Source organism: Drosophila bipectinata, chromosome XR (genome assembly GCF_030179905.1).
Source record: "Drosophila bipectinata strain 14024-0381.07 chromosome XR, DbipHiC1v2, whole genome shotgun sequence".
In the NCBI taxonomy this organism is placed as follows: Eukaryota; Metazoa; Arthropoda; class Insecta; order Diptera; family Drosophilidae; genus Drosophila; species Drosophila bipectinata.
Window position 1 is genome coordinate 18196890 of NC_091735.1, and position 26600 is coordinate 18223489.

Below are 26600 nucleotides of genomic sequence, written 5' to 3' on the forward strand. Positions count from 1 at the left end.
TTCATACCTATTTTAAATAATATATATCCATTTTCTATAAAGAATCTTGCACTTAACACATCCTTTTTATCCCCAAAGAAGGGTATACAACTTTCGCTTTGAAACCAAACTAATGTTTCGTATTTTTTGCGGTCTTGTTTGATTTTTTTTTTTTGTTGCCTATTTTATCGGGAACACGCATCATTGGTTAAGAGACCAAAGACCTCTCGGCTGGTCCAATCAACTGCATTTTACGATGCCATGTGAATGCCTGAGAATATTTCACTTATGACCGAGTAGTATCTCATAAATTTTCATTCATTTTTTTCTCAATTTCTTTCCGTATTTATTTTTATTTTTTTTTTCTCTGTAGATATCCAAAATGCAGACGAATGTGCAAATCGACTCGAAGAATCTGCGCAGCAACGATGACAATTTCCGTTCCCGTGGACATCACATTACCATCGAGGTGAGTGCCCACTTAACACATGTCTTGGTATTGGTCTTGGTCCTTGTTGGTCCCTATGTGGACTCAAATATACTCAAATATCCTTTACCGCAATTACCACACTGGAAAAACTCGTATTTCAAGCATATTAATTACAGTTCAAAGTTTTTGGCCTTCCATCTCATCAAAATTGAATTGCTCTGCCGTCCTGAGAGTTGCTCAGTTTTTGGGGAGGCTCTTGTGGGTTGATTTCTGTCCATATGTTGTTGTTGATGTTGTCCACGGCTAGACAAGGTTGGAAACTTAATTAATTATGGTAAATACAAGGAACGGTCTAGCCAGGACGATACAGGCTGGTAAAAGGACCATCCTGAGGCACTCGGCCACTCAGTGTACCATGTGTACAAGAATTTGATTTGTTTGCCCATACGACGGTCATTATTCAATTTACCACAATTTTGTGGACACACGTCTGGCTTGGTATTTGGGTATTCTGGCGTTTGTTTTGATTAAATTATGTTATTACTCTTCTCCGTAAAATGTATCATCAAATAAAGGCATTTATGTATTTGTCGAGATGTCAACGTTGAAGCCCTTAAGATTTGACATTTTACTTAAATTTTAGATTAAAAATCAACAAAGAAAGGTGTTCGAAACTAGAATAAGTAAAAAAATAAATATATTTACTCATTAATCTTGATATATTCAAATAAAAGGTTAAGGATGTGTAAGGATAAATAAAATATTCATAATATAGAATATTTATTTCGAATTTGGAATTTTGAGTCTTTAATTTAAATTTAAAAAAGTCATAATTTTCAAACTTTTAATTACTATTTTTACTTCTAAAGAAAATTGTAAAAATAATTAAAAAATATTTTTAAATAACTGAAATTCTGTTTAAAAAGTTACGTTTTCACTGATTGTGTAAATATTTTACAAAGTGGATATTATGTTATTAATTTTTCTCACTACATACATCATTACATTTTCCCGACTTCTAAATGTTTTCAAATATTTTTCTTTGGTCAACAAAGTCAAATTTTAAAAAATTTAGGCCAAATTCTAGAAAAACTCTTTGGAAAACAACACAACCTCAATTGAAGATACTACATATTATAATATTTTGTAGGACTATCCTTGCCAACAAAATGTTTACTGGGTTATCCCAAAGAAAGACTTGAAATTCCTGCAAAAGCTTTTCTGCAAAATGTTTCTAAAATAGTTAACCATTTAGTTTGTCTTTAAAAAATGGGAATCAACTTTAAATGATATATTTAAAATAAAAAACTGCTTTTAAATTAAGATAAAGAATTAACGAAATTACTCATATAACTTTTTTAAGCATACTTTTTAGGGCTTCTTTGTAGAACAAGAGAAAGAAAACAATCAACAAGTGTTTATTCAAAGAGAGAATTAAAAGCTTTTGCAGGATGTGCGCCTGCGCCATTTCGATTTTGAAAAGCTCTAGCCGGAAGCTTAAAGCTCGTGGCACAGCATCAGCTGCTTGTGCAGATTTTAAGGCGAATTATCCCATCTGATTTTTGTTTTGTTCACTCCCTCGTTGTCCCTCGAACCCATGCCCCGCCCCGCCCCGATTCCGGCTGGTGGGATTTTCTCAATGAACTTTGCCGCGCTGCTTTTCGGATACCGTTGTTCAGTCGCTAGCAACATTTTGGCGCGTGTTGACATGCGAAAAGTTTTGTCCGCGACGGGCGACCCAAACGCTTTTTAACCGTTATCTCCATTGTTCCGTTACCGTTACTCGCTTTCTCGCACTTGGAAAAAAAAACCAAAACATCTTAATAATAAATATTTAAAAAAAATCCGCAGCAAAATAAAAATAATTTCTATTCCTGCACTTCCATTAGCAAATCATCTGATTTTTTTTCGAGTGTGCCAAACAAAAAAGTAATTAAAAATCATAAAATTTTGATTTTCTACTTTTATGCCAGTGAGTGTGCTTGTGTGTGGGTGTCTCCTGTTTTATTTTTTGTTTTTATATTTTTTTTCTTCTTTTTTTTTTGACGAGTGTGAGCCGGCATTTTGAGTTTGGCGCGTAAATAAGTTCTTCTCGTTTATCAGTTGCCAGAAAAAAAGGAAATAAAGCAACAAAAAGTTTACTACCGATGTGTGTTTGTGTTTGTTAGCCATTGTTTACATTCTTCGAAGGTAACAACATAATAATAATAAACAAAATAATCCGTAAAAGAAATCCATATAATTTGCAGACTTTAATTATTATTACTATGGCATTATTAATTTCCATTTCCTAAATACCATTCCTAATTATCACTTGTCATAAACACACAGGGCGTATGTGTGATGTCCTTGTTAGGGTTTTTATTTCTCAAATTAATAAAGTATAGTATACTTCTCGGCGCTTGCTTTCTTGCTTGCTGATAACAGCTGTCGTGCCCGTTGAGCTGCCAGAGAGCATTGTAGCCAATTTTAACTGCCGGGGCCATAGCGCTCCGATTATTAATCAAATCTCCGACACACAAACACTCGAGGTCATTGCAATAGGGTTAGTTTCCCAACAATGGGTAACAATCTGAGTTTTCAAGGCTACTAGCCGAACTTTACAAAAGGGTACAAGTATGCAAAGTTCTGACAAAAGTTGTTGCACTGATATCAGAGGGGGAAAATGTATCGATGTTTTTCAGGGAAATAATAATAAAAACTTTAAAGGACAGTAATTGAAGGTTGCTTTAAGATTTTGAATTTTTTTGTTGAGGAAAATAAAGATTTAGCTTTAAAATTTTAAGGTAAATATATATTTTTTTAATATAAATTTTTATAGTATTTTTTGTCTGTATTTTTAATCAGATATTTAATGAGCATGGCTTTCGTCATTGGTGTTTAAAAGAGTCAAGAACTAATTAATCAATAGGAATGGGGAAAGTTTTAAAGAAAATGTAGGAAAATAGAGGATATAATTGGGATAATTTTTTTCCGTCGCTATAATTTTTATCAGATATTTTTGAGCATTAAATTCGTCACTTAAATTTAAGAAGGTCAAGAAATAGATAGTCGTAAAAATAACTATTGTTTTTATTTTGGAAAAAAAACCGTAGTAGTTAAAAAAAGAGGAAAAACTAAAGATAATATAATACTACTTAAAGCGATTTTAAAGAACTAAAAATTCTTCAATTGGGAAAACTAAATTAAATAATTATCCATTAACAGACTTCTAACAAAACACTATAACTATTCTTCTAAAAAATAATATCATTAAAGGAATGAATTTTAAAAAATATATACATACATACGTACATTTTGTGAAGTGAGCATAGTTTTTCATAAGCAATTTGTCCAGTTCTCAGTCTGTCCAGTACTCCTGTATTCTTGGCCATGTGTTATTCAGCCAAAGGCCCCGCGGCCAGGCCAGGACACGAAATGAAATGAAACGAACCGAGACTAGTCCTTCAACCCCGAAAACCGATGGATGACATTGGCCGTGACCCCTTTTGGTTTGGAGGTCGAGAATTGCAGCTTGTTGAATGCGGAATACCGAAAATGCAAGTTGCTGGAACTAATTCGGTAAAAGGATAATAAAAAGGGATACCAATCAAAGTGAAGGTTTCTATCCCGAGGGTCCGTCATTTGGAGTAAGAGTTAGTTTGGGTTCCGAGCTGAAAGATAATCTTCATTTGTCCTCATGCGTCTTGGATTGGGCGGCAAGAATCTTCTGCAAGCGTCTGTGATCCTGTTCGTATTTCATTTCGTCCTTGTAATGGCGATGAAGTCGATACGTTAGCCACCAACCAGCAATGCTGACTAGGATCTGTGTGTGGGTGGGCGTTGTTGGTTTTTGTTGGTATCGCTGCGGATACCAAACGAATAATGTTTTTCTTTCGATTGGATATAATTGAGTGGGTTACCTGCACGACTATAAGAATAACAAGAATGCATATTTCGATGACATCCTCGGTAGTAACAATATGTTCTATTATCTGTTCATTGTAATCAGTTTCCGGTAATCCATTAGCCGACAAGTGAAATGCCCATGCCACCGTAAAGCAATCAAAAATGGTTAATAGACAAATCCCTGACGAATACTTGGAAGACAAAAAGATATCAGAATTATTATTTGTCAAAGGATATTCTTGTACTTACAATGGCCAATGCTCTGACAGAGTCCCAGAACAGGGCCAGGAATCCTCCCGAAGCCCATGTCGTCAACAGGCAACCGAGAACTACGCGCGATATCAAAAAATCGCGAAACTTTGTATTTATATGGTACAACAGCACTGTGCCACTTGTCGAGGCCTTCACTTCGCCATCAATCTGAAAAAGAAAGCAAGAATGTCTTTAAGGATATTTTTACGATTTTTGGTTAGTTTTTGAATAATTTTACCGCAACCACCAATGTGAGTAGAACTACCACTAGCTTGAGTTTGTGTGTGGAAAAGCAACAGAACATGGTATTTTCTGGTGTATGATTTGGGTATCCTTGGTTATCCTTGGGTATCCTTGGCTATCCTTTTATAGCCTGTATCCTGATTGTGGGTGTGTAAGTGTGTGTGTGTGTGTTTGTGTGTGTATGTGTGTGTGTGTTTTGGGGCAATCTAAAGCCCCTTTAAGAGAGCTACCCCAGGATTCAATAGTTTGAATTGAATTTTTAACACTAAACTTTTGTTTTGGCAACTTTGGCAAGGCATATGGAGATTAATTATTTAAATATGAATAAAAAAAAATGTTATATAAAAAATAAATATAAAATAGCTATCATATTCGTAGATAAAATTAAATTTTAAGATTTGAATAAAAGGACTTCTTTTTAATCGTTAAAACATAAAAAAATTAATTTTATCTTAACAGTTTAAATTTTATCTTAATTTTATCCAAATTTGTATCTTAATATATTTTACAAAATTTAAAAAAGAGTACCAACCAAGTCGACTTGACTTTAATTGCCATTTAATAGAGCCATATTGGGCAGCACTTTTCCTTTAGTGTCCTGCCAAATCAAACGAAATTGTTTTAAATGGCCAAAAGCTCATTGAGAAGGTTGCCAAGGGTTCGATACCATTATACCACTCACTCCTCCCACTCCCATCCCATTCCATTCCCCCGCTTTTTGGCACGCCCCTGGGCTGCGGGGGTCACTCAACTTGTTCGTGGTTTGGCACTTAGTTTGATTATCATATTACGTTTGGGCCTTTTATGAGTCCAGTAGAAGCCAAGAAAATCATGAGAAAAAATAAAATGAAAAGGAAGCCAAGCCGTTTAGGCCAAAGACCATTTTGGCCTAGTTGCCCCTGGCCACGCCCACATTTTTGGCCCCCCCGCCACCACTATGTAGTAGTGTATCCTTATTGAATTTAGTGTTGATTTGTTTGCATTCGCAGGCCATCAAAGTTGTTTTGGGCCAAAAATGTAGAAGGTTTTGTGGCCCGAACCGCAAATCGCGTTAAGCTGTTGTGTGTGTGTATGTGTATTTGTTGCCAAAGGATGTGTGTATATCCTGGGAGCTCATACACAAAAATAAACATCTAAACAACTAAACACCTAAACACACTTTGTATCCTTTGCCAGGATACAGTTTTTAATGCTGTTGAAACTTGTCACTCTTCTTATAATCAACTCGATTAAAACGAAGCCTATCTTTTTGTCCCCCAAAGGAGAGGATATATGTATGTTGGTAAATTGTCGTTCTCCCGAATCCTTTCGCCTACCTAGTTGGTCCTGCCATTTTCGTCCTAGTGTTTTTGGCAGGCAATAAAACATTTGCAGCTCTCTTGCAGGCTTCTTTTAAAGAACAGTGGGGCCTTTGGTCAAAAGGAGGACTTTTTTTCTCTATTTTAAAATATAAATATATTTTAGTATATTATATAAAAAAATTAAGGAGCTATTTATATAATTTATAACAAAAGGCTTATACTAATTTTTAACCAAACTATGATTTATCTATTTTACCTTTAACTCTATAAGTAGCGGATATAAAGATTCTTATTATAATTGTCTAATTTTTTTATTTTAAAACTTAAATTTCTCTTCCAAACTATTTTTTAATTTATTTAAAATCTTTCCTGATTTGAAATAATTTGTAAAATCCTTTGAAACCCAATTCCCTTTTCAAAATCCTCAGCTAACCAAATTCCTTTTAAGCCAATGTCCACTGTGGCCGGTAGTGTTGTCCTGCTGAGTGGTTGCCCAGAGAATTCCTTTGCTCCTGGCTGTTCGCCCCCCTCTAAACGTGTATGAAAAGTTGTGTGCATCTATTTTGTCTCCACTTTGGGCATTGACAAGGGGGGCTGTTAGACGAGAAGGGGATACAAAAAAGTGCAGGACAAATAGTTAAGAAAAAAAAAGGGGGCAAGGGCAGGGTATTGGCCAAGGGGGACTATGTGACCAAAGGATACCCTGAATATTGTCCATTGTTGTCTGGGCTACCTTGGCTTGGCTTGGGTTGGCTTAGACGGTAGCTTCTCTGTTTTTTGTTGGCCAGCTGTGCGTCATGTGCCACGCCCCACTGCCGCCTCACACTCACTCTTGGCCAGCCAAGCCATTTGTCCTGCCCTCCTCCTTTTGGCCTTTGTCAATGTAAACAATTTAATTTGCTTAGTTGGCGTAATATTCGCCATCAATAAAGAACTTTGGGACTTGACTGTGAGTGTCTGTGTCTGTGCCAGTGCCAATGTGTGTATCAGTTAGTGTGTGTGTGTGTGTGTGTGAGACAAACAATGACTATCGATAACAGGCAAGACGGCGAAGAAGAAGGACAAGGAGACAAGAGGCTCGTCTCATGTCCTTGTGGCTTTCTCTGGGCCATCGTCTGCAATCGAGTCCTGGACGCACTTGAAATAAATCTTGGCCAGAAAAAAAATTAAACACCCACCAATATATACGCAAACATATACACAAATAGATATACTTTTATACACAGATAAAAAAAATTGGGATTTAATATAGAAATGGGATGCTGTTTTTGGGGGTAACACATGGCGTATACTTGATGTTTTTGGAGGAAATAATTTTTCAACCTAACATTATTCTATACCTTTAAATTTAAAAATAAATTGTCTTCAAAAATAAAACTATATATATTTGAAATTAAGAATAATAAAAATAACCAATTAATTTTGGACTTTGAGACACGATTAAATTAATAACCAATTAATTTAATCGTGTCTCAAAGTCCTTCCAATATTGGAGCCTTTTAGGCGAAAACTTGGAATATAAACTCCTATATCTTGTTGGATAACCAATATATTTTAATAAAACATTGATAAATATTAATTATTAATACCACAAAAAAAAACAAAAGTTTAAATATTTCAACCTTTAAAGCTCTCACTAATTTTTATCAGTGTGGATTTGAATGGACCTTTATACGAACCAACATTAAATCGTTATGGCCAACATCTTTTGTGGCAGAAAAGTCATTCAGTCCGTTAGTCAGTCACCCAGTCGGCCAATGTCTGTTCGAATTACCTCCCCAACCTCCACTGGTGAGTGGGTAGCCACCAGCTACCCACCAGCCTCCATCCTACCCACTGCCCTGTCCTGCCCTTCACTTGTTGACCGCAATTCCGTGTAATTGTTAATCTCTTGCATTGATTTTCCATGCACTGTCCATTTTCAATTTTCCCGCAATTTCCCACTTTCCAAACCGCTGTGACCCTGCCCCCCCCCCCCTTGTCGTAATGATTCAAACGTAATGATTCGATAATCAAATTAGCTTTCAGCAATTGACCAATTGAAGTTTTCGCCTCCTACGCTTCCTTTCTTAATTGCACTCGGGCAACGGTGCGTATGATTAACATTGCATTCTCATTCGCAGGCAATCCGAATGAAATTGAAATCGAAATGAAAATGTGGAATTATCAAAGGGAAAATAAATGGGATTTTAATATATTTTGAAGGGTTAAGTAAATCTTATTTATAAATATTAAAAATAAATATTATGAGGTATAAGGGATGCCAAGTTTTTTTTTTTTATGTAAGAGATTCTTTAAAGGTCTTAATAAATTGGTATCTTATATTAAGCATATATTTGAAAAAAAGAATACGTTTTAAATATTTTAGTTCCATTAAGCAAACTATTAAACAAAAAAAAACCACCCACAAAACTAAAACATCATAAAGATTGTTAATTGAAAAATGGCTCAAAAGAGTTTGTTTGCTGACTTTTTTGATTGAATTCATATACGAATATGTTTTTCCTGTGAATTTCCATTGATGGCTAGCTTTCAGTGGCAGATATTCGAGAGTTATTTATTTTTTGGGTGGTTTATTAATTCGTTTCACATGAAAATGGCAACATCAATGGCGAACGAAGGCATAGTCTGGCCCAGACATCAAAGACATCACAGAAAACGTATAAAACATATCATAAATAACAGACAATTATGCGGGCAATGGCCAAAAGGCATTCCTTTCGCCGGATTCAAAATGGAAATGGAATAAACAGGATATGGAAAAAAAAAATGTGAAATGCCCAGGTGGGGCAAAAATCTATCTGCCAAAGGGCCTAGGATCAAAATCTTGAATGGACAAGTGGGTGTTGGTGGTGGAATCCAGAAACCAGAATCCTGAATTTGGAATCCTGAATTCAGACAGCCTGTCAGCCAAGCCAACTGATTTATGCATTTTGCTGCCCAGGACCTCAAGTAACTCTACTCTACTTTACTCTCTACTCTTGAGAATCCTTGCTTAATTATGTGTGTGAGTGTGTCAGTGTGTGTGGGTTGGGTGTGTACCAGGCCCAGGATTCGTTTAGATAAAGTCAAATATTAATTCCAGACTCTTTAAGCAATTCCATTTAATTTTCATTAGCAAGAGCCCACAAATTAGAAGAAACTTTTCCTCCAAAAACGTTCATGAATATTAAAATATTCAAATTCCAAATTGTCGGCAGCAGAGAGCTTCCTAAAAAAAATGGAAGCCTAAAAAATACACTCCCCGTAAACCTCACACCTCTTGGGTAAATAATAAAATTTAAAATTCATAGACTGTCACCGCGGTTTGTGTTTATTTTTTGGGTTTTTTGTTTTTATTTTTAGTAATTATTAAGGTTATTTGCTTGACAAGCATTTCAATTAGATTCTAAATTTCTATTTAATGATAAAATAATACTTAATATATCTAAAGTATTCCTTTATATAATACCCAAAGAAATTGAGCTCCAAGGCTCATTTTTCATTGTCAGCAAATTGGCCAGGGCTTAAACGGTCGGTTTTAGTGTCGATTTTAATTAGGGCTACGGTCTCAGGACACCCAGGACACTGGGTCCTAAACGGGAAACCAAAAATCTCCACCCACAAGAAAAAATAAAAGAAAAGAAAACCGAAACCAAAACAAAAAACCCCAAAAACGTAAACCCCGAAAAGAAAACCGAAACTGAAACCTTAACCCTCGGGGCCAGGAGACATCACATCACACAGTCCAGAAACAGGACGAAACACAGGACAGAACCGAACAGGACAGAACAGGAGGACAGGACATCATTACTGCCGAGGCTGACCTCCCAAAAAAAAATCTAAGCGGTCCTGGCCATAAATCACATAAACGCCGACTAAGCCAAAAAACACAATGGTCACACAAAAAAAAAAAAAAATAAGTCAGGCAAAAAAATAACAAAAAACGCTGTGGAGAAAAAATCCGTAAAGAAAATAACAAAAAAAAAATCAACCAAATTGATGAAAAGCTAAATTAGTAAGAAGATTTGTCAGAGCTCTTCGTTATAGCCAAGTTGGTGGGGTTTTCTATGAAATGTTTAGGTTTAAAAACAAAAAAGTAGCAGATCTTTACAAAAAAAAATATTTTCCAAAAAATGTATTGTTTTTTTAGAGCTTTCCAAGGCGCAAAAAAAAATTATTTTTAAAAATTAAGTAAAAACATTAAGACATTAAGAATAATGGTTATATCTCTGAATAAAAAATTTCTCTATGAACTTAATATTAATAAATCCCCCTTAAAATTATTAAATTTCTTGCCCAAATTAAACCGTCTTAAATTATTAAAAAATATTTGCCAAAATTAATCCGACCCAATTTATTAATTTTTTTTGAGAAAGAACCTGAAACAAATGTTACCCTTTAACAAGGACACCATAAAAACAGAGAAACTCTGTGGATTTTTGGACAGAAAGTGAAATACACAAAAACAAGGGCAAATCCGTTTTTAGGGTCTATAGGAAAGGGGTTTAAGGGGGGAGGAGCGGGGGTGAAACAGGAAAGGGATGCGGGGTTGAAGGTTGTGAGGCTGTGTGGTGGGTGGGAGAACCTTCTCGGACGAGGTTCACGGCCAGAGCACATGATAAAAATTGACACCATAGTCCGGGGTGGCCGATTGCCCGGATGGTCGGGCCGTAAAAGGCCTCCGGAATGGACACCGAACAGAACGGACAGTGCGGACAGCGGACCGAGTACAACTGGCTGCTGCCGTTTTGGCCTGGCCTGTAATAAAAATGTCGTTGCATTAGTGTCTCAAAGTGCGTTGAGTTCACTTTCAGGAAAAGTGCGAGTATGTGTTTTTTTTTTGGGTATTTTTTCTGCAAGTGTGTTAGTCTATGTGTGTGTGTGGGTGCGTAATAAAAATTTAGTATGTGTCACATTGTTGCCAGGACTGCTGTTCGTCGTTGTCCTTGTCCTGAAGTCCTTCTATCCGGAAGTTGGCACTTTAGAGACTTATTTTTATTGTGCCTTTCACGGCTTCCCTTGGCTTTTTGGCCAAAAAAAAAAATAAATTCCCCAAGAAAGTGGCCAACAGGAAATATTTTGTCATTAGGCCATGCAGATTAAGTGTTTTTATTCGGTTTTCCGGTACTTTTGGGTCTTGGCCTTCATTTTGCTGTCCGACGAGGACGTTCGCCTTGATTGATTCGATTCGATTTGACTTAATTCACGCATATTAATCATACGCCCCGTGGCTCTCTCCAAAACCATAAAAATACCAAACAGAAAAACAACAAAGAACATTGACAGCGACTGTGACAACAAAAAACAAATCAAGCCAAAAATCTTATTCAAAATTTCAAGGCATTTAGCAAAGTAAACAGCCCTCGAGACATGCTTGAAAAAGTAATTATGCATGGGGATAGTAGAAAATAAATAGACGTCCATTGGGGTTGGTGTTTTTCTATAGAGGGGGTTTGCCACTCTTCCCGTTATCTCTTCCACCCCACTCTCCCAAATAAAAAAGTCCCCAAAATGTTGAAAAAGCAAATGGTTTTCATTTTAATGGAGGCATCCACGACCCTCGTACAAACTCGATTAAAGTCGAGGCGAGTCTCGTCTACTCGCCAGATTGTGGAAAGTTTTTGGCCAGGAAATACATAGTTTTAAAGTCTTTTAGTTTTGGGTTTTATTTGCTTAATTAAATTTATATATATAGAGAGAGAGAAAAATATTTAAGGGGTATATTTTATTTGAAAATAATTACTTCAGTGACGAAAGTTTTCTTATTTGTAGTGTTTTGATTTAATTAGGTTATAAAAAGCAAATGAAAATAAGAGTATGGTTCAAGTATAGAATCTCAAAATATTTAAAATTTCATAAATCCAAACGATAATCTAAACTAAAATCAAAACCTAATTAATAAACTCTTTATACTCTTATGAACTTTTTTAATTAGAAAACGCAAAAGTTGGACAATATTTTATCGTTTCTTTCCTAAAAACTCTTTCAATTAACGAAACGGGGAACTAGTGCTCGGCGGAGTGACTGGTCTGGTTGCCACGCCCACGCCCTAGGGAGGGCGTTTGCCGTTATTTATTGATTACGTGTCATATCACTCATACGCGCCGTTGTGCGCACAACCATTCCTCCTCTATAACCCCTCTGTCTCCTCACTGTGCTTCATTTTCGATCCGATGCGATTCGATTCGATTGAAATGTAACGCAAGAGGAACGTGCCCAGAAGGATACGTGGGGGATGCCAAAAGGACCAGAAATATGGGGATATATAGGGGGTTATATGTGGGGAGGGCTCTGAAGGGGGGGGAGGGTGGAGGAGGCGGGCCATAACAGCATCAGCCGCCAAACGAAACTTGTGCAAATAATTAAGTGCGCTTAAGTGATTTGCTCGACATCGACATCGATGACTACATGAAGATGACGATGATGGTGCACTGAAAAAAATACATACTTAAATATTAAAAAAAATATAAAAATTACTATATTTTTTTTTACATGATAAAGAATCTATAGACAGTATGTACCCACCATTACAATATCTATTCAATGACTAAAATATATATATTTCTTTTAAGTTTTTCTACTTAAAATTTTTAAAAATAATAAAGAAAGTATGTATATTTTGAGGAATAATTTTTTAAACAAAACTATATTTAAAGAAACTTCTTTCTCAACAAAATTTGTTATTTTTTCTACCAACTCTCCACATGAATAAAATTTGTAAATTCCATAAATATAGAATTTAAGCCATTCAAAAAATATTCTAATATTAAGCAACCATTTTTGCTTTTTCTGTAAGCATGTAAGGATGCCGAGGATAAGGATATCTTGCGTATGGCGTTGCGCTTGTGGCACAAATAGGTCAACAATTTGGCCCAAGAAACTTGGTTGCGTGATGGCTGCCGATGTTTGATGGCTGATGTGCCTTCAAAGTCAGCATTGTTTGCCAGATAAAGATGAAAAGTTCATCAGCCTATATGTTTGATGATGGTTTAATCTCTTAACTAATATCACTTTATCAACAAAAGCGTGTATCGAATACTTTCGTTCTTGGTTTGTTTCAAACTATAATACAAATAAGTAGTTTTGTTGGAAATCATTCAACTGTATAAGTTTGACAAATTTCCACAATCGATCACGCGACTTGAGAATTGTTTCTTGTATTTTGTTGGAGAAAAAACAAATAACTACAAACCCTTAGAAATATCCTGGGGCTTTAGATGTCCTGTTTTTCTGGTTCTTCTCCTCCGCCATTTGAATTGCCTGTGGAAAGCAATCAGCAACTGCTACTTCCACTAGGGTTATGTTCTTTCAAGTTTACAATAGTAGTTACATGGCTAGGAATTATGGAGTGTTATTTTAAGAAAATAATTTTTTAAGAAAATAAAATAAGTAATAATAATAAAAAATTCCTTTTAAATGTTTAAGACTTGAAATTAAAAAAAAAAAAAACAAATAAATAAATAATATTTTATATTAATACCAAAAAAATACTCTAAAAACTATAAGATACCCGCTACTTTTGGCCTTATTTTTTATGAACTATTTTAAGAGCGTTATAAACTCTGGTACTTAACTTTAACTAGAAAACTGAACAAAATATTTTATATATTCTTTGTAAGGTGATCTGATATATTAAATATTGTTTTAAAATTTTTCTCAAAGTGTACACGTATTGGCCTGACTTTCTTGTTGTCTAAATTTGATCAAAATACCAGCTGAACAAAAAAAATCCGAAAAAGTGGAAACTTTCGCTTTCTGTTTGACTGAACAAATTTGCTGAAATTGTTGAAACAATCCGTCAATGCCGTTGGGTGTCGTGCCGCCTTTGTTGCACTTGTTGTTGCTGTTGGTGTTGTCCTTCGGAATCCTTGGCAACTGCAAAAGAAGCAGCATCCAACATCCAGCATCTAGCATCCGAAACCGAAACTATAAAACCATGTTTTCATCTTGTTTCTGCCATCGTTGCAGTAGCAACCTCATTGCCTCTCCTCTCCGCTCATTTTGAAATCCCAAATGGCCCGCAGCTGCTGCAGGTAGCCAAGGGATTTCAAGCCAAGGACTTGAAAGAGGGAGAAGAACCATAGGACTATAAGGGGGGGACTGGGAGTCCATTTTACAAGGGCAAGGACAGCGCAAGGAACAAGAATGCTGGGGAAAATCTGGAGGAGCAGACATGAAGGACGGCGGAAGGTCAGCCCACAGCAATTAATGCTGCAGCTGACCCAAACACACACCAACACACTCTCTCATATATATTAAATACAGTTACTGTCCATCCTGGCAAAAGGACATTAAAAATGCATTTCTCATATGGCGTCAGTCGAGTGCAAATAAATATCTGAATAACTCAAAAGCGCATTTTAATTAACTTTCACTCTCTCTCTCTCTCACATGCTGTCTCTGTCTGTGTTTCTGTTTCACCTTCATTTGACCTTCCACTCAATTAAACGCCCAATTGCCGCATTCTGTGACATCTGAACTGCAAATCTGTGGCTAAAACATTCCAAACATTCATTCAAAGCCCCGAACCCACGAAACTCAATTTGCATGAAACCCGAAAGTCCTCCAGGGCATATAGTTGACAAGCTACATTACCATTTCAGTTTATATCAGACTTTAGAGGGTTATAGATATATGTAGTTTATTATTTGACAATGAATATTTATTAAAATTAATTAATTTTAAATATTAATAAGGGTTAAACGTATTTTCTAAGGAATCCCCTTGGTCGGATCCCTTGAAAATGGGGTTTTCTGCTATAGGGTCCGCGGTGATAGCTATGTCTTTCCCATCTCTCATCCGATTCTCAAGCGGAGTACCCTAAACGAAATCTAGATCAATTCTTCACCATTCTGCATCAAAATCCTGAGGCAAAATATTTTTTAGATTTTTTGTCCATTTTTCCTGATGGGGTCCCTTGAAAATGAGGATTTCCCCTATATGGTCCACAGGGATGGCTATATCTTCCTTAATTCTTATCCGATTATCAAGCGGAGTATCTTAAACGATTTCTGGATCGATTTGCCATTATTCTGCGTCAAAATCCTGGGACAAAATATTTTTTAGATTTTTTGTCCATTTTTCCTGATGGGGTCCCTTGAAAATGAGGATTTCCCCTATATGGTCCATAGGGATGGCTATATCTTCCTTAATTCTTATCCGATTTTCAAGCGGAGTACCTTAACCGATTTCTGGATCGATTTGCCACCATTCTGCGTCAAAATCCTGAGACAAAATATTTTTTAGATTTTTTGTCCATTTTTCCTGATGGGGTCCCTTGAAAATGAGGATTTCCCCTATATGGTCCACAGGGATGGCTATATCTTCCTTAATTCTTATCCGATTATCAAGCGGAGTATCTTAAACGATTTCTGGATTGATTTGCCACCATTCTGCGTCAAAATCCTGGGACAAAATATTTTTTAGATTTTTTGTCCATTTTTCCTGATGGGGTCCCTTGAAAATGAGGATTTCCCCTATATGGTCCAGAGGGATGGCTATATCTTCCCCAATTCTCATCCGATTCTCACGCGGAGTACCTTAAACGATTTTTATATCGATTCTCCACCATTCTCCATCAAAATTCGGAGACAAAATATTTTTCAGATTTTTTGTCCATTTTTCCTGACGGATCCTCTGAAAATAGAGTTTTCCCCTATAGAAAATATAGATCGGTTTTCCACCGATCTCCAGCAAAATCTGCAAACAAAATATATTTTGGAATATAAGTAATTTTTCTGGGCAATAGTGGAAAATCATGGGTTCTCCTAATGGGCATCAGAACCATGTTCTGCCGTTAATCCCTATTCAAATATTAAAAATGATTTAATCCCGAAAAACCTAAAGCCTAAACCTAATCATTTTTTAAGGAAACATATAAAAATGAAAATTTGTTTACCTGTATTTCATAGGGATCTCAAAACTTTAGCCATAAATTGCATTAAATTCAATAATTTTTGGGCTCAGAGAGAGTGAAAAAAGTTTGGCCCTAAATTTCTTATGACCTTGTGAGAGTGGGCCACTTTTTTGTTTTATTTATGAAAAGCCACCCACTACGCAGACTTTTCACGCCCACTGTTTTCAAGGAAAAAATATTTTCTTTCCTCTTTTTTCATAATTTTCTGAGAGTCTAGTGAGTTGCTGCCTGAGGAAGTGAAACATGTGTTCGTCGCCTACATTATTCCAACTTAATTTTCAATCGATGTGAGTTTTATGAAGGGGGCGTGGCCGGTAGGATGGGGCGTAGACTTGTAATTATGAGCGATTGGCGGAGCGAAGCCGCAGAAATTGAAATTGTGAGGAGACTGAGGAGTGGCAGTGTCACCAACTTTGGCACTTTAAGTGCTTCCGTTCTAATGTTCTACTCTCTCATGGCTTTCCACAAAGATTTCCCCCCGCTTTCCCCACTTTCCACCCCCATCTGTTGCCAATGCAATTTAATTAAGACCAACAAAGTGGAAATTTCGCGCCCTACAAGAAGAAAAGCCCAGGGAAAATCATTTTTTTTTTCGGGGCCAAGAAGAAAACTAACGAAGCGTTCCAAACATTTTTTTCCGCAAAAGAAAAAAAATAAAGAAAAAGTTCAAATGAAAATTAGAAGAAAAGCATAGGAAAAATTATAAAAAATAAGAAGTGAGGAGAAAATAAGTTGTTCAAAAGCAGTCACAGCGGAAATAATGTTGCGGCCATTTTTTATATACTTTATTTTTTTTTTTTTTGAGGAGACAAAGCCTTAAGGCCATACAAAAAAAATATAGCCAAATTAGGAACTGGCCAGTAGCCACTGCTAATGGTGCTTGAAGGAGTCTACAACCAAAAAATAAAAATAAATAAATAACAAAATCCTGTTTCGAAATTCCGGTTCTCCGGATCCTTGAGAGTCCCTGTCAATTATTTGCATTTTCCCTGCGAAACTTGACAGTTGAAAGCGTCCTTTTCTCAATTGCACATGGCCGGCCTTAAATGTGGCTTAAAGGAAGGGGCGGGGAGCGAGTGGGTTTGGTCCTGACGGGGCATCTTGTGGCACTTGCACTTGCCACTTGCCTCTTACCTCATGCCTCTTGCCGGGGCAGTGAGGCGCTCATGCATAATTCCCCCAAAAACCCCCATTTGACTGTCGAGAAACTAAGTTTCTGCTCTTGGCTAGTCCGGTTAAAGTTTTTAATGGCCGGATACCCTGGAAAGTCTGTCCAAAGATTTTCCAAATGAGATGGTTTACAATTATTGCAAATATATTTTGTGAAAAAAAAATAGGGTAAAACTATCAAACAAGTTTATTTCCTCATATTTTATAAAATTTTACTCATATTTTCGAAAAGAACCACTCAACTTTCTGCATTAAAATGAACCACATGTTCGTTTAGCAGCTAATACGATTTCCATCTGCCATCGGAGCTAAATCTAATAAAATCCCGGACTTGCTCTCGGATCAAGGATATCATCCCCTGAACACCTTCTCTGATTTGATTATAATTTTTTTCCCTCCCATTTGGTTGCCAATTTATCGTGAATTCCCGCCCACTCTGTGCTACCCTGGCGAGTCCTTTGCCAGAAAACATTTTCACATGCATGAGAACATTTCGGCCAGCAAGGATTCACCTTCGACAGGTGGAAGGATGTGGTGCCGGGCGGGGTGTAGGTTGGCTCTTCTGGGGCAAGGTGGGTCCAGAGATGGAGCGTGGTGGCCATGTATGTGTTAAATCCGTCGACTGCATCTGTTTATATTTATTCTGCTTTTAGGGATTGTAGATTGGACATAAAGGGACTTGTGGCTGTAATTGTGTTAATGTTTGGGTTTTGAATTTTAAATAAAATTGTGGGAATAATCATATTTTATTAATAATGTAAGAATGGTTCAGAAAATATGTGATTTGGGTATTTGTGTAGTAGCAGTTAAACCTTGAAATGTTATATTTGGAACGCCTGTTTTGAGGTTGTTTTGAGTTAATTATATCTAAATATTTGAAGGCATTAAGTTTTAAATAAATTATTTGTAAAATACAGTACCCACTTATAAGAAAAAATCCCAGGAAAGATGTTTTTTAATTTTCAATCTTTTAAGCTTCCAATGCCCGTCCTCCTGTCAGGTAACTCCCTGTATCCCTGGGGAGGACAATTTTGAAATCCTTGTCTGATTCAGAACCCGAGTCCTTGTTTCCCGTTGCTTCCGTTTTTCCGCTTTTCCGCGTTCCGGTTGCATAATTACGTATGCAGTGCGTTGCTGGGCCCATTTTTTGATTTGCATATTAATGCTCATGATACGAGTGTGTCCCCCTTTTCAGATTTTCTTGTTTCTCTTACTTTTTTTTTATTATTTCACTTTTTTTTTTTATTTACGCATGCGCCTTGTTAAGTCGCTGAAGCACATTATGAATATTGCGTATTAAAATGCAAATTAAAGTCAAATTAGCACGCGCTTTAAACGACCGACAAAATTGCGAAAAAAAACAATGACAAGAGTGGGATCCGGTGGGTGGCTCTTGGTTTTTGTGGGCGTGTCACTTGACCGCCATCAATTCGATTGTCAAAGCAGCGAAACCACTTCATAACTTTTATTGGGGAAAGTTGTACACCTTTCCGGCATTTATCTTTTTATTTATTTTTTTTTTCTGTTTACTCAATCATTTTCCCATTGAGACAGCCCAGTGGGGAGAAAACTTTTCCCAAAACAAATTTTCCCTCCAAAAAAAAAGGGAAAACTTTTTTTTATTCGCACACTGTTTTTGATGGCCTGTTCAAGTTGAGGTGACACATTTTTTCCCAAAGCGCGAAATGTGAAAAGAAAAAAATGAAGAAAACAAATACAATTTCACAGTCGTTTAGTTGTCACCTTAGAGCCACTGGGAAAAAATAGTTGGAGTTTATTTGGTAATATATAAATACTTTAAAGAAACAATAAAAAAGTTTAAAAATAGCTGTAAATTTTCCTATTGTATTTGTTAGGAAATAAACACCAATTAGGAAGCTAATTAGGAAGCTTGGAAGATATTGAAAAAGTTATTACTATATCTTGTATAACCTTGCAAAGGATGCTCTAGTTTTAGTCAAAAGTAGTAGTAATTAGCAGTAATTGGTAGAAATTTTTATACCCTAAAAATATAACCTTAAACTATTTCTCGATCTTAAATCTATCGACTGCTATCTTCAACACATGCATCAATCCTTCTTTGTTTAGAGTGCAGTATAATGAAGATAACAATATCTAATTCTAATATCTAATAAACTTGCCATAACATTGAATTACCTTAAAAATGATGTATATTGGCTCTGCTTAAGTGCTTCCTATGAGAATCGAGGAGGACGACACTTTTTTAATATATTATTTAGTTTTCATAAAAATATTTGTGCCATATAACTAAACCTAAACCTAAGCCTAAACTATCGGAAATGACATAGCTCAGGTGATTTTAAAGGTGATGATTTGCACTGCATTTTTATCTAAAAAAATCTTTAATGCTTAAGTTCCTTTTATAAAAACTAATCACTAGCTTATTTTTCCAAGTGTCTCTTACACGCTTGGTGCTGTCCCGTTCCGGCTTTTATTCCATATCCCTGGCTGCTCGTAAAGCGTGTGTAATGCCGTTAATACAAATTTTCAGCGTTTACAAATTGCGCATACGACGCGTGGCGCTGTTGGTACAGGGGGCACTGGATATGGGGTACAGCTGGGGCCAAAGGTGCGACACAAAAACAACAACACCAACAACGAATTATTGGGATGGCAAAGAAATGAAAATTTCAATGTGTCAGCAGCACTTGCCGCGGGTCATATTTGGAATGTGTATTACCATATTATACATATATATGCGCATATGTATGTGTATATTTTTTTAGCCCCAATATGTGTGCTATATTATTTTATATTACGAGTTGATGTCAGTTGATCTGCCTCAGTCTGGCGACTGTCATGAGTCTTCCGGTGTTTATTGACAGACAGAGACGTGAGTTGTCGTCACAGCCCCCGAGAATAGTCTTTCTTGTCTTTCCATGTCATGTTTAATTAGAATTGCGGCTTATTTGGAATTTCCCATTTTCTGTCATCCAATCATCAAATATAGGGATATGTAAGTACATATACTTCAGTTCAAGGTAATGCATGTTCTGGGAATCGACTGGCAATTGGTAAACATCGTTTACAATTTCATCGTCAAAAACGAACTGACGTTTTTATAGATGCCCTTGAGGGTATTTTTGTTGTTGGTGCTTTTGACTGATTTTTCGATAAATACATCAAAGGATTTTCTTTTATTTTTTGTGTGAAAAAACTGTGTGATTTTAAGGATTTTCAATCAAAGAAATATGCTTATAGGAAGCTTTTATGGCTTATGGATATTTTTAAATGGGTGTTTTAGTTCGAAGTTGTTGTTTTTGTCTTTTCTAGTAACTAGATTATTAAACTAAAAGAGGATTATGTTGCAAGTGATAGAAATAGAGACCCTAAGAGACAAACTTTGGGATGAATGTATGTTAGCCCCTAGTTAGTCATCTAGGATTTATTTTTCCATTCATAATTTCTTACCATTTAGCTGTCAAATATTTTTATTCTCCTCTCTAACACATCTCCCAGTTACTAATTGTTATTGTCGTTAACTTTTATTAAAGTGGCCAACAAAAAAACAACTTTTGTGGGCACGCGCCGAAGCCAATTAATGTTTGAATATGCCACTTGGGTTTTGATTTTTTTTCTTCTGTTATTACCACCACGAAACTGTCACTGGCAATTACTTAATCTATTAAAAGTTTGGCACAGAAGTATGGGAATAATAACTAAATGAATTTCTGCAGTTTTAGTTGTTAATTTATAATTGGTTTGCCAAAAAAACATTTAAACACGACAACAAAACCACAACGACTGAATAATAACAATAATAATAATACCAACTAAGTAATAACATAATAATAATCATATAAACACATTGCACAATAACAAAAACAAAGAAAATCAAAAAGTACAACGATCGGAGCAAGAACAAATATCAAAACTAAAGTACAGTAAAGTCTAGCTAAATAAAAAAATAACAGAATGTCGGTAGATCTAAGCGGACAACAGGAGCCGACCATTTCGGTGATAACCACGGTTCCGGTGGCCCAGAATGGCGGCGAAATGGATGCCCTGCTGCTCGGCAGGATTGGGGTGAGTGGTGTCCCTTTTTTTTTCGAATCACCAGCCATTACGACACGCCCTCCGCCCATCTTGTAGCCCCCTACCCCATCTCCTTCACCTCTCATTCGAACAAACAGAGAAAAACCACAAACAAAAACATTTGACTATTTTTTTCCCTTCACTTCTCTAAGTAGCAAAGTGCGTGATGTTCTCTGCGCGAAAAATAAACACAAATAATAGAAAAAAGCGTCTTAAAACAGAGAAAATATTTTGGTCTCTTAGTTAACAAATACTCTTGCAGATCTATAATTTTTTTAAACTAAAAAAGAAAGATTTAAATAATAATAAAGCTGTAGATTTCATTAAAATAGCATAAACTCTGACTATCATTAATTGATTCCATGTTATGAAATGGCTTATTCTTTTATCCTAAACATTTATATTTTCATATATTTTATAATTACTAAAATCTGCAAGGGTATAAAATTAAGGCGCATAAAAAGTTACCTCTAAAGAGAGCCCCAAAACCGAGTCAAATCAATCGGAAAAGTATAACTTTCCTAGCCTTTTTGCATTTTCTCTAGAGTCTTGACAAATATTTGGCTTGGCTTTCGTTTTTACTCTTTATTTTTTTTACTGTGTGTTTTTTTGGTTCACACTTAAACTCAAATACTTTGATGACTAGTTGGAAAGGCTGTAGTGGGCGTGGCCAAAATTATTACTAAAATAGTAAGCCAAACAGGCAAAAAAAAAAAAATGAAAATCAACAAAATGTTTTTTTTTACCATTTAGCTGAAAAAGTAGTTGCAAGCTATCACTATATCTCTATATCTATCTCACTATCTACTCTCTCTCTTTTTATTAAACATATATATATTTAGGTACAAAACGGGGTAAGTATTTTCTTAAACAATTAATTTATTTTCGGTCAAAGTCAAAGTGTTGCGCTTGAATGAATTGAGTTTTTTGGCCAAAAAGCAGTTGTCTTTCGACTGTGAACGCTTACACTTCACTTTCTTCTTGACTTTCACACGAAAAATACATAAAAAAAATTCCGAATATCAAATGGAATTAGTGTTTGATTGACAAAATGGTTTTAAATATTCACAATATTGTCGATGATGAACATGAGACAAGCGGCAATGAAACGAAGGTAATTTCGAATACAATTTCAAATAGGCTTTTTTGATAAATTTCATAAATTTAGAACTAATAGTGCTTAGGTTGGTTTTTTAAATACAAATTAAAAGCTTTTGAAACTCTTTTTGGTGCATAATTGAGAAGCATTTTTGATTCATTTTTGATACTTCCCAAAAACGAGAGATAATGAGAGCTTTCCGACCACTTTGTTGTGGCCAGAAAACTCTGTTTTCAACTTTTGTTAGAATGTTAATTAAGCGGCCTGGCTCTTGTATCCTTTTTCCTGTTTTTCCTGTTTTATGTTTACTATTTTCTATTTTTCCCCTTCTCTACACACACACCACACACACACACAATGCATACAATTTCCATTTTAGTTTTTCACGTCGAATGACTGCCGACAGAGGTAGGGTGATGGGGGGTGGCTTCTGGTGGAAAATAAATTGCAGAGGAAAAGCCACCAAACAACTGAAAAGTAAGCGCAAGTCGAGTTTTATTGTTGCCTACTTTGGTTCTTTTTTTTTTTTAATTAAAAGCCGGGTGAAGTCAAATTCCATTAAATTAAATGGAAAGCCTCAAGATTTTTCTGGCTTTGGGTTTTATTATTGCTACAAAATTTATTTCCCTATAAAGTTCATTAATTGGGACTGGAATTTAAAAGGTGTTTCCATTAGGTTGGGCTGATTAGGTAACAGACATAAGGTAACACATAACAGACATTTCATAATAATTATTAAGTTTTATTATAAGTTTTTTTTTCATGTTTCTTTCCTTTTTCACATTTTTTCATTCAAGGAAGCTTTCATTCACTTCCTAATTAAAGCCAATTCCTAATTAATCCCCAAAAAAACCTAGATCCTAAAAATCCTAGATCCAAACTTAAATCATATACAAGAATTAAAGTTTTCCTTGCCCGAAAAATTCTTAAACTCTTTCTTCCTCATTCCATTTTCCATTTGCTTTTTATGATGATGCTTGTGGTTTCCACATTTTCCTTAATTTTCTTGTTGTTCTTTTCTCATTTTTTTTTAAGAACCAATAAAATTCACACATAAATTTTTAGTGCAGACCATAAGGGGATTATCATCCCCACAGATATCCTTCGTTTTGTTTTTAGTTGGCCATTCAGTGGTAATATGATATTTTCCTCTTTTTCGTGTTACCAGACACCCACAGATATATGTATATATTAATATTATATATGATATATATACATGTATAGTTGGAGTGTAAATGTGGGACAGTTGATGTGGAACAAGCTCATTAAACAGCCAAATCCAACCATTTGATTATGTGCCATAAAGCGTAGAAATAACATGTGTGGCTGCCATGGAGAAATCGGGTGGGTTTACCTCCCACTCGACCTCCTCTGCATTCAAGAAAAAGCAACAAGAAAAAAGCAGGAAAATGTGGCAGGAAAAAAAAAATAATGAAACCAATGCAGTTGCACAATATTTTCCACTAAGCGGCTTTCATGGCTCTGCGATTTACAGTTTTTTTCTTATAATAAAAAGTGCAGAAATATTTTCATGGATATATATTTGAAGGTATTTTTTGGAAGGATTTAATTAAATATTAGAGGAAAAAGACATTTAAGGAATTTATTTAAAGGCTCAATTATGGTTTATGATTCTATTATTTGTAGCATTTATTTAGTTTGATCTATTATTAATAATACCATTATCTAACCTTTACCTTTATATTTTTAAGAAAAGTTTGAATTTTTTCCAAATACTTATCTTCTAATAATTCTAAAAATTCTTGTAGTTTTCCTCCAAATTTTTGCACATTTTCCAAAAATTGTTTGTTCGTTTATTTTGAGTAAACTAATTAAGCAAAATGCTTCGAAAAACTACATATTTCGCAAATTCCATTAAAAAATTTAGTTTAGTTTGCTCAAGGATAACAAGATTTCTCCCTCCTTCTGCCACCGTCGTTTTCCTGCCATATAGTTTTCCTCTCAAATGGGAAAATATTAAAAGCAAAAAAAGTGAAAAAATAAAAATATTGTGGAAAAGGAAAACGATTTTGTGGGTCGTGTGTGTGGGTGTGGTTGTGAAGGGAAATCGAAAGTCTGTAATCTTGTGCATCGACAGGCAGAAATTTTCCAATTTTTTCCCCTCCAATTTTGTTTCCTGTTTGGTTATATAAGGAAAAAAAATTGTTTACAAGCTATAAGCCAAACAATTTTAATCAAAGTGAAGCAGTGATTTTTAACTATAAAGATATTGGATTATGGGTTTTCTGCTGTAGGTTTTCCCTTTTGGCATTTCTGTCATTTTCTCCATTTGGAAAATTAATTTGGTGGAAGCTTCTGGCGAAAAATCAACCACAAAACAGGATGCAACTGTGCCACAATTTTTGTGGTGCATCATCTATGATTCAAGCCTGACTGATTCCATCCAGTTGATGGATCACAAATTCACTTTTCAGTTGTCAGTTTTTCAGTTGCCCAGGGATAAGAGCAACAGAGGGGGCGTGGTGCCAGGTTGTGGCGTTAATCGAATCAAATGCATTGCACGTTGCGCCAACAACTAACTTTCCAACTGCCAACTGGCAACTGGCAACTGGCAATGGCCAATTCCAAATTCGCCAACGGGCATTGGCCAAAAACTACTAACCAAAGCCATTGTCAGGGACATGGGCATGGACACATGCTGATGCATTAAATCACGGCAACAGTGGGTAAATATTCATGAAATTTTTATAAAAAAAAACCTTAATAGAAAGTTGTGTTGACAAAATCTTGATAAAATAAATATTACGAGTTCTTCAAGGACAATTGTAGTAATAAAAGTACCAGGCATTACCACAAACTGGACAATATTTATATCTCGAAATATATTTTATTTCATAATAAAGTATACTAGTAGTACTAAAAGTACCGGGTATTATACAAACGAAAAACTCTACTTTAACTAGCATTTTATAAAATTTCTATTTGAATTTGGTATCAGGATCATGAGGTATCGATTTTTGGGATGAATATTTTCATTTGGAAGAGAGCAGATAAAATTTATGATACTCTGGGTATATCTTACATTTCTGATTTTGTAATCTTTTTAATATTACAATCAAGAACTATTTTTAGTTTGTTTTTAACCCAAAATTACCCTATATTTTTATATAAGTAATCCCTTTAAGTTCTCTTTACCTTCACAACATAATTTATACATTTCTTAAATTCATTATCATAACCCTTATCATAATTCCAAATCCAATTAATAAAATTCCCAGCTTTTAGTATCTGACTTTCAAATTGAATTTGTGACCTTTAATTAACCACTGTGGTTTTTCACCGACTGGTAGGAAGGTGGTTGGGTTGAAAGTGGTTTTAATGGATTGTGTGAGATGGTTGGGAGGGATGGCTGGTTGGATATCCTGTTGTTGTCGTAACTGTTAGCCAGGACCTGACATGCTTGATTGAGTTCAAAATCAGATTTGTAGAGGCCCTCCCAGGTCTCGGATACCCCGGGACTTGTGTGTGTGTTTCGGTTCGCATTGCAAATTGAAATAAAAACGAAACGTGACATTTGGTTTGGTTGGCAACAGGCGGAAAAAATCCAAATAAAAATAAAAACAAGAAAGGAAAGCTAACTTCGGGCGGAGCCGAAGTTTATATACCCTTGCAGTTAAAACCGGATATATATCGCAAACATCGGATATAGTTGGCCGATCCTAATGGGAATAGGAATATATAATCCAATTTTTTACAATACAAAATCTAAAAAAAGTCCCAAACTTCTATCTTCAAAAATACGAAAGTTGATATTTCTTCCAAGTACCATTTCCGATCGTTCAGTTATATGGCAGCTATAGGATATAGTCGGCCGATCCTAATGAAATTTGGTAGGTCGGATAAACTGACCAAATATATAATCTGTACCAAGTTGCAGCTTTCTATCTTCAAAAACACGAAAGTTGGGTCATTTCCGATCGTCCAGTTATATGACAGCTATAGGATATAGTCGGCCGATCCTTATGAAATTTGGCATGTCGTAATGTTTTGCCAAAAATAGCACTCATGTCAAATTTGAACTCTCTAACTCTTAAAACACCAAAGTTATACCATATGGCAGCTATAGGATATAGTCGGCCGATCCCGGTCATTCCGACTTATATACTGCGTGCAAAGGAAAGAAGGGTGTGTGCAAAGTTTCAAGACGATAGCTTTAAAACTGAGAGACTAGTTCGCGTAGAAACAGACAGACAGACGGACAGACGGACAGACGGACAGACGGACATGCTCATATCAACTCAGGAGGTGATCCTGATCAAGAAT

The 26600-nt window shown here is 35.6% G+C and overlaps 1 protein-coding gene across 9 annotated transcripts in view; it reads right to left on the reverse strand.

Annotated features, from left to right (window-relative positions):
* Positions 1 to 26600, reverse strand: part of LOC108131879 (uncharacterized) — a 32802-nt gene that overhangs the window by 607 nt on the left and 5595 nt on the right. The window contains exons 1-6 of one of the 9 annotated variants that reach the window (XM_070276616.1): positions 4788 to 5076; positions 4547 to 4717; positions 4312 to 4488; positions 3996 to 4253; positions 3704 to 3922; positions 116 to 712 (exon numbers count right to left, since the gene is read on the reverse strand). In XM_070276616.1, coding sequence (XP_070132717.1) covers positions 4077 to 4253; positions 4312 to 4488; positions 4547 to 4717; positions 4788 to 4853 — 591 coding nt within the window. In that variant the 5' untranslated portion in view covers positions 4854 to 5076 and the 3' untranslated portion in view covers positions 116 to 712; positions 3704 to 3922; positions 3996 to 4076. Of the gene's footprint in view, positions 1 to 7; positions 1084 to 3695; positions 4254 to 4311; positions 4489 to 4546; positions 4718 to 4787; positions 5079 to 26600 lie in introns of those variants that run through there. The other 8 variants (XM_070276618.1, XM_017250968.3, XM_070276613.1 and 5 more) reach the window with 8 other exon arrangements.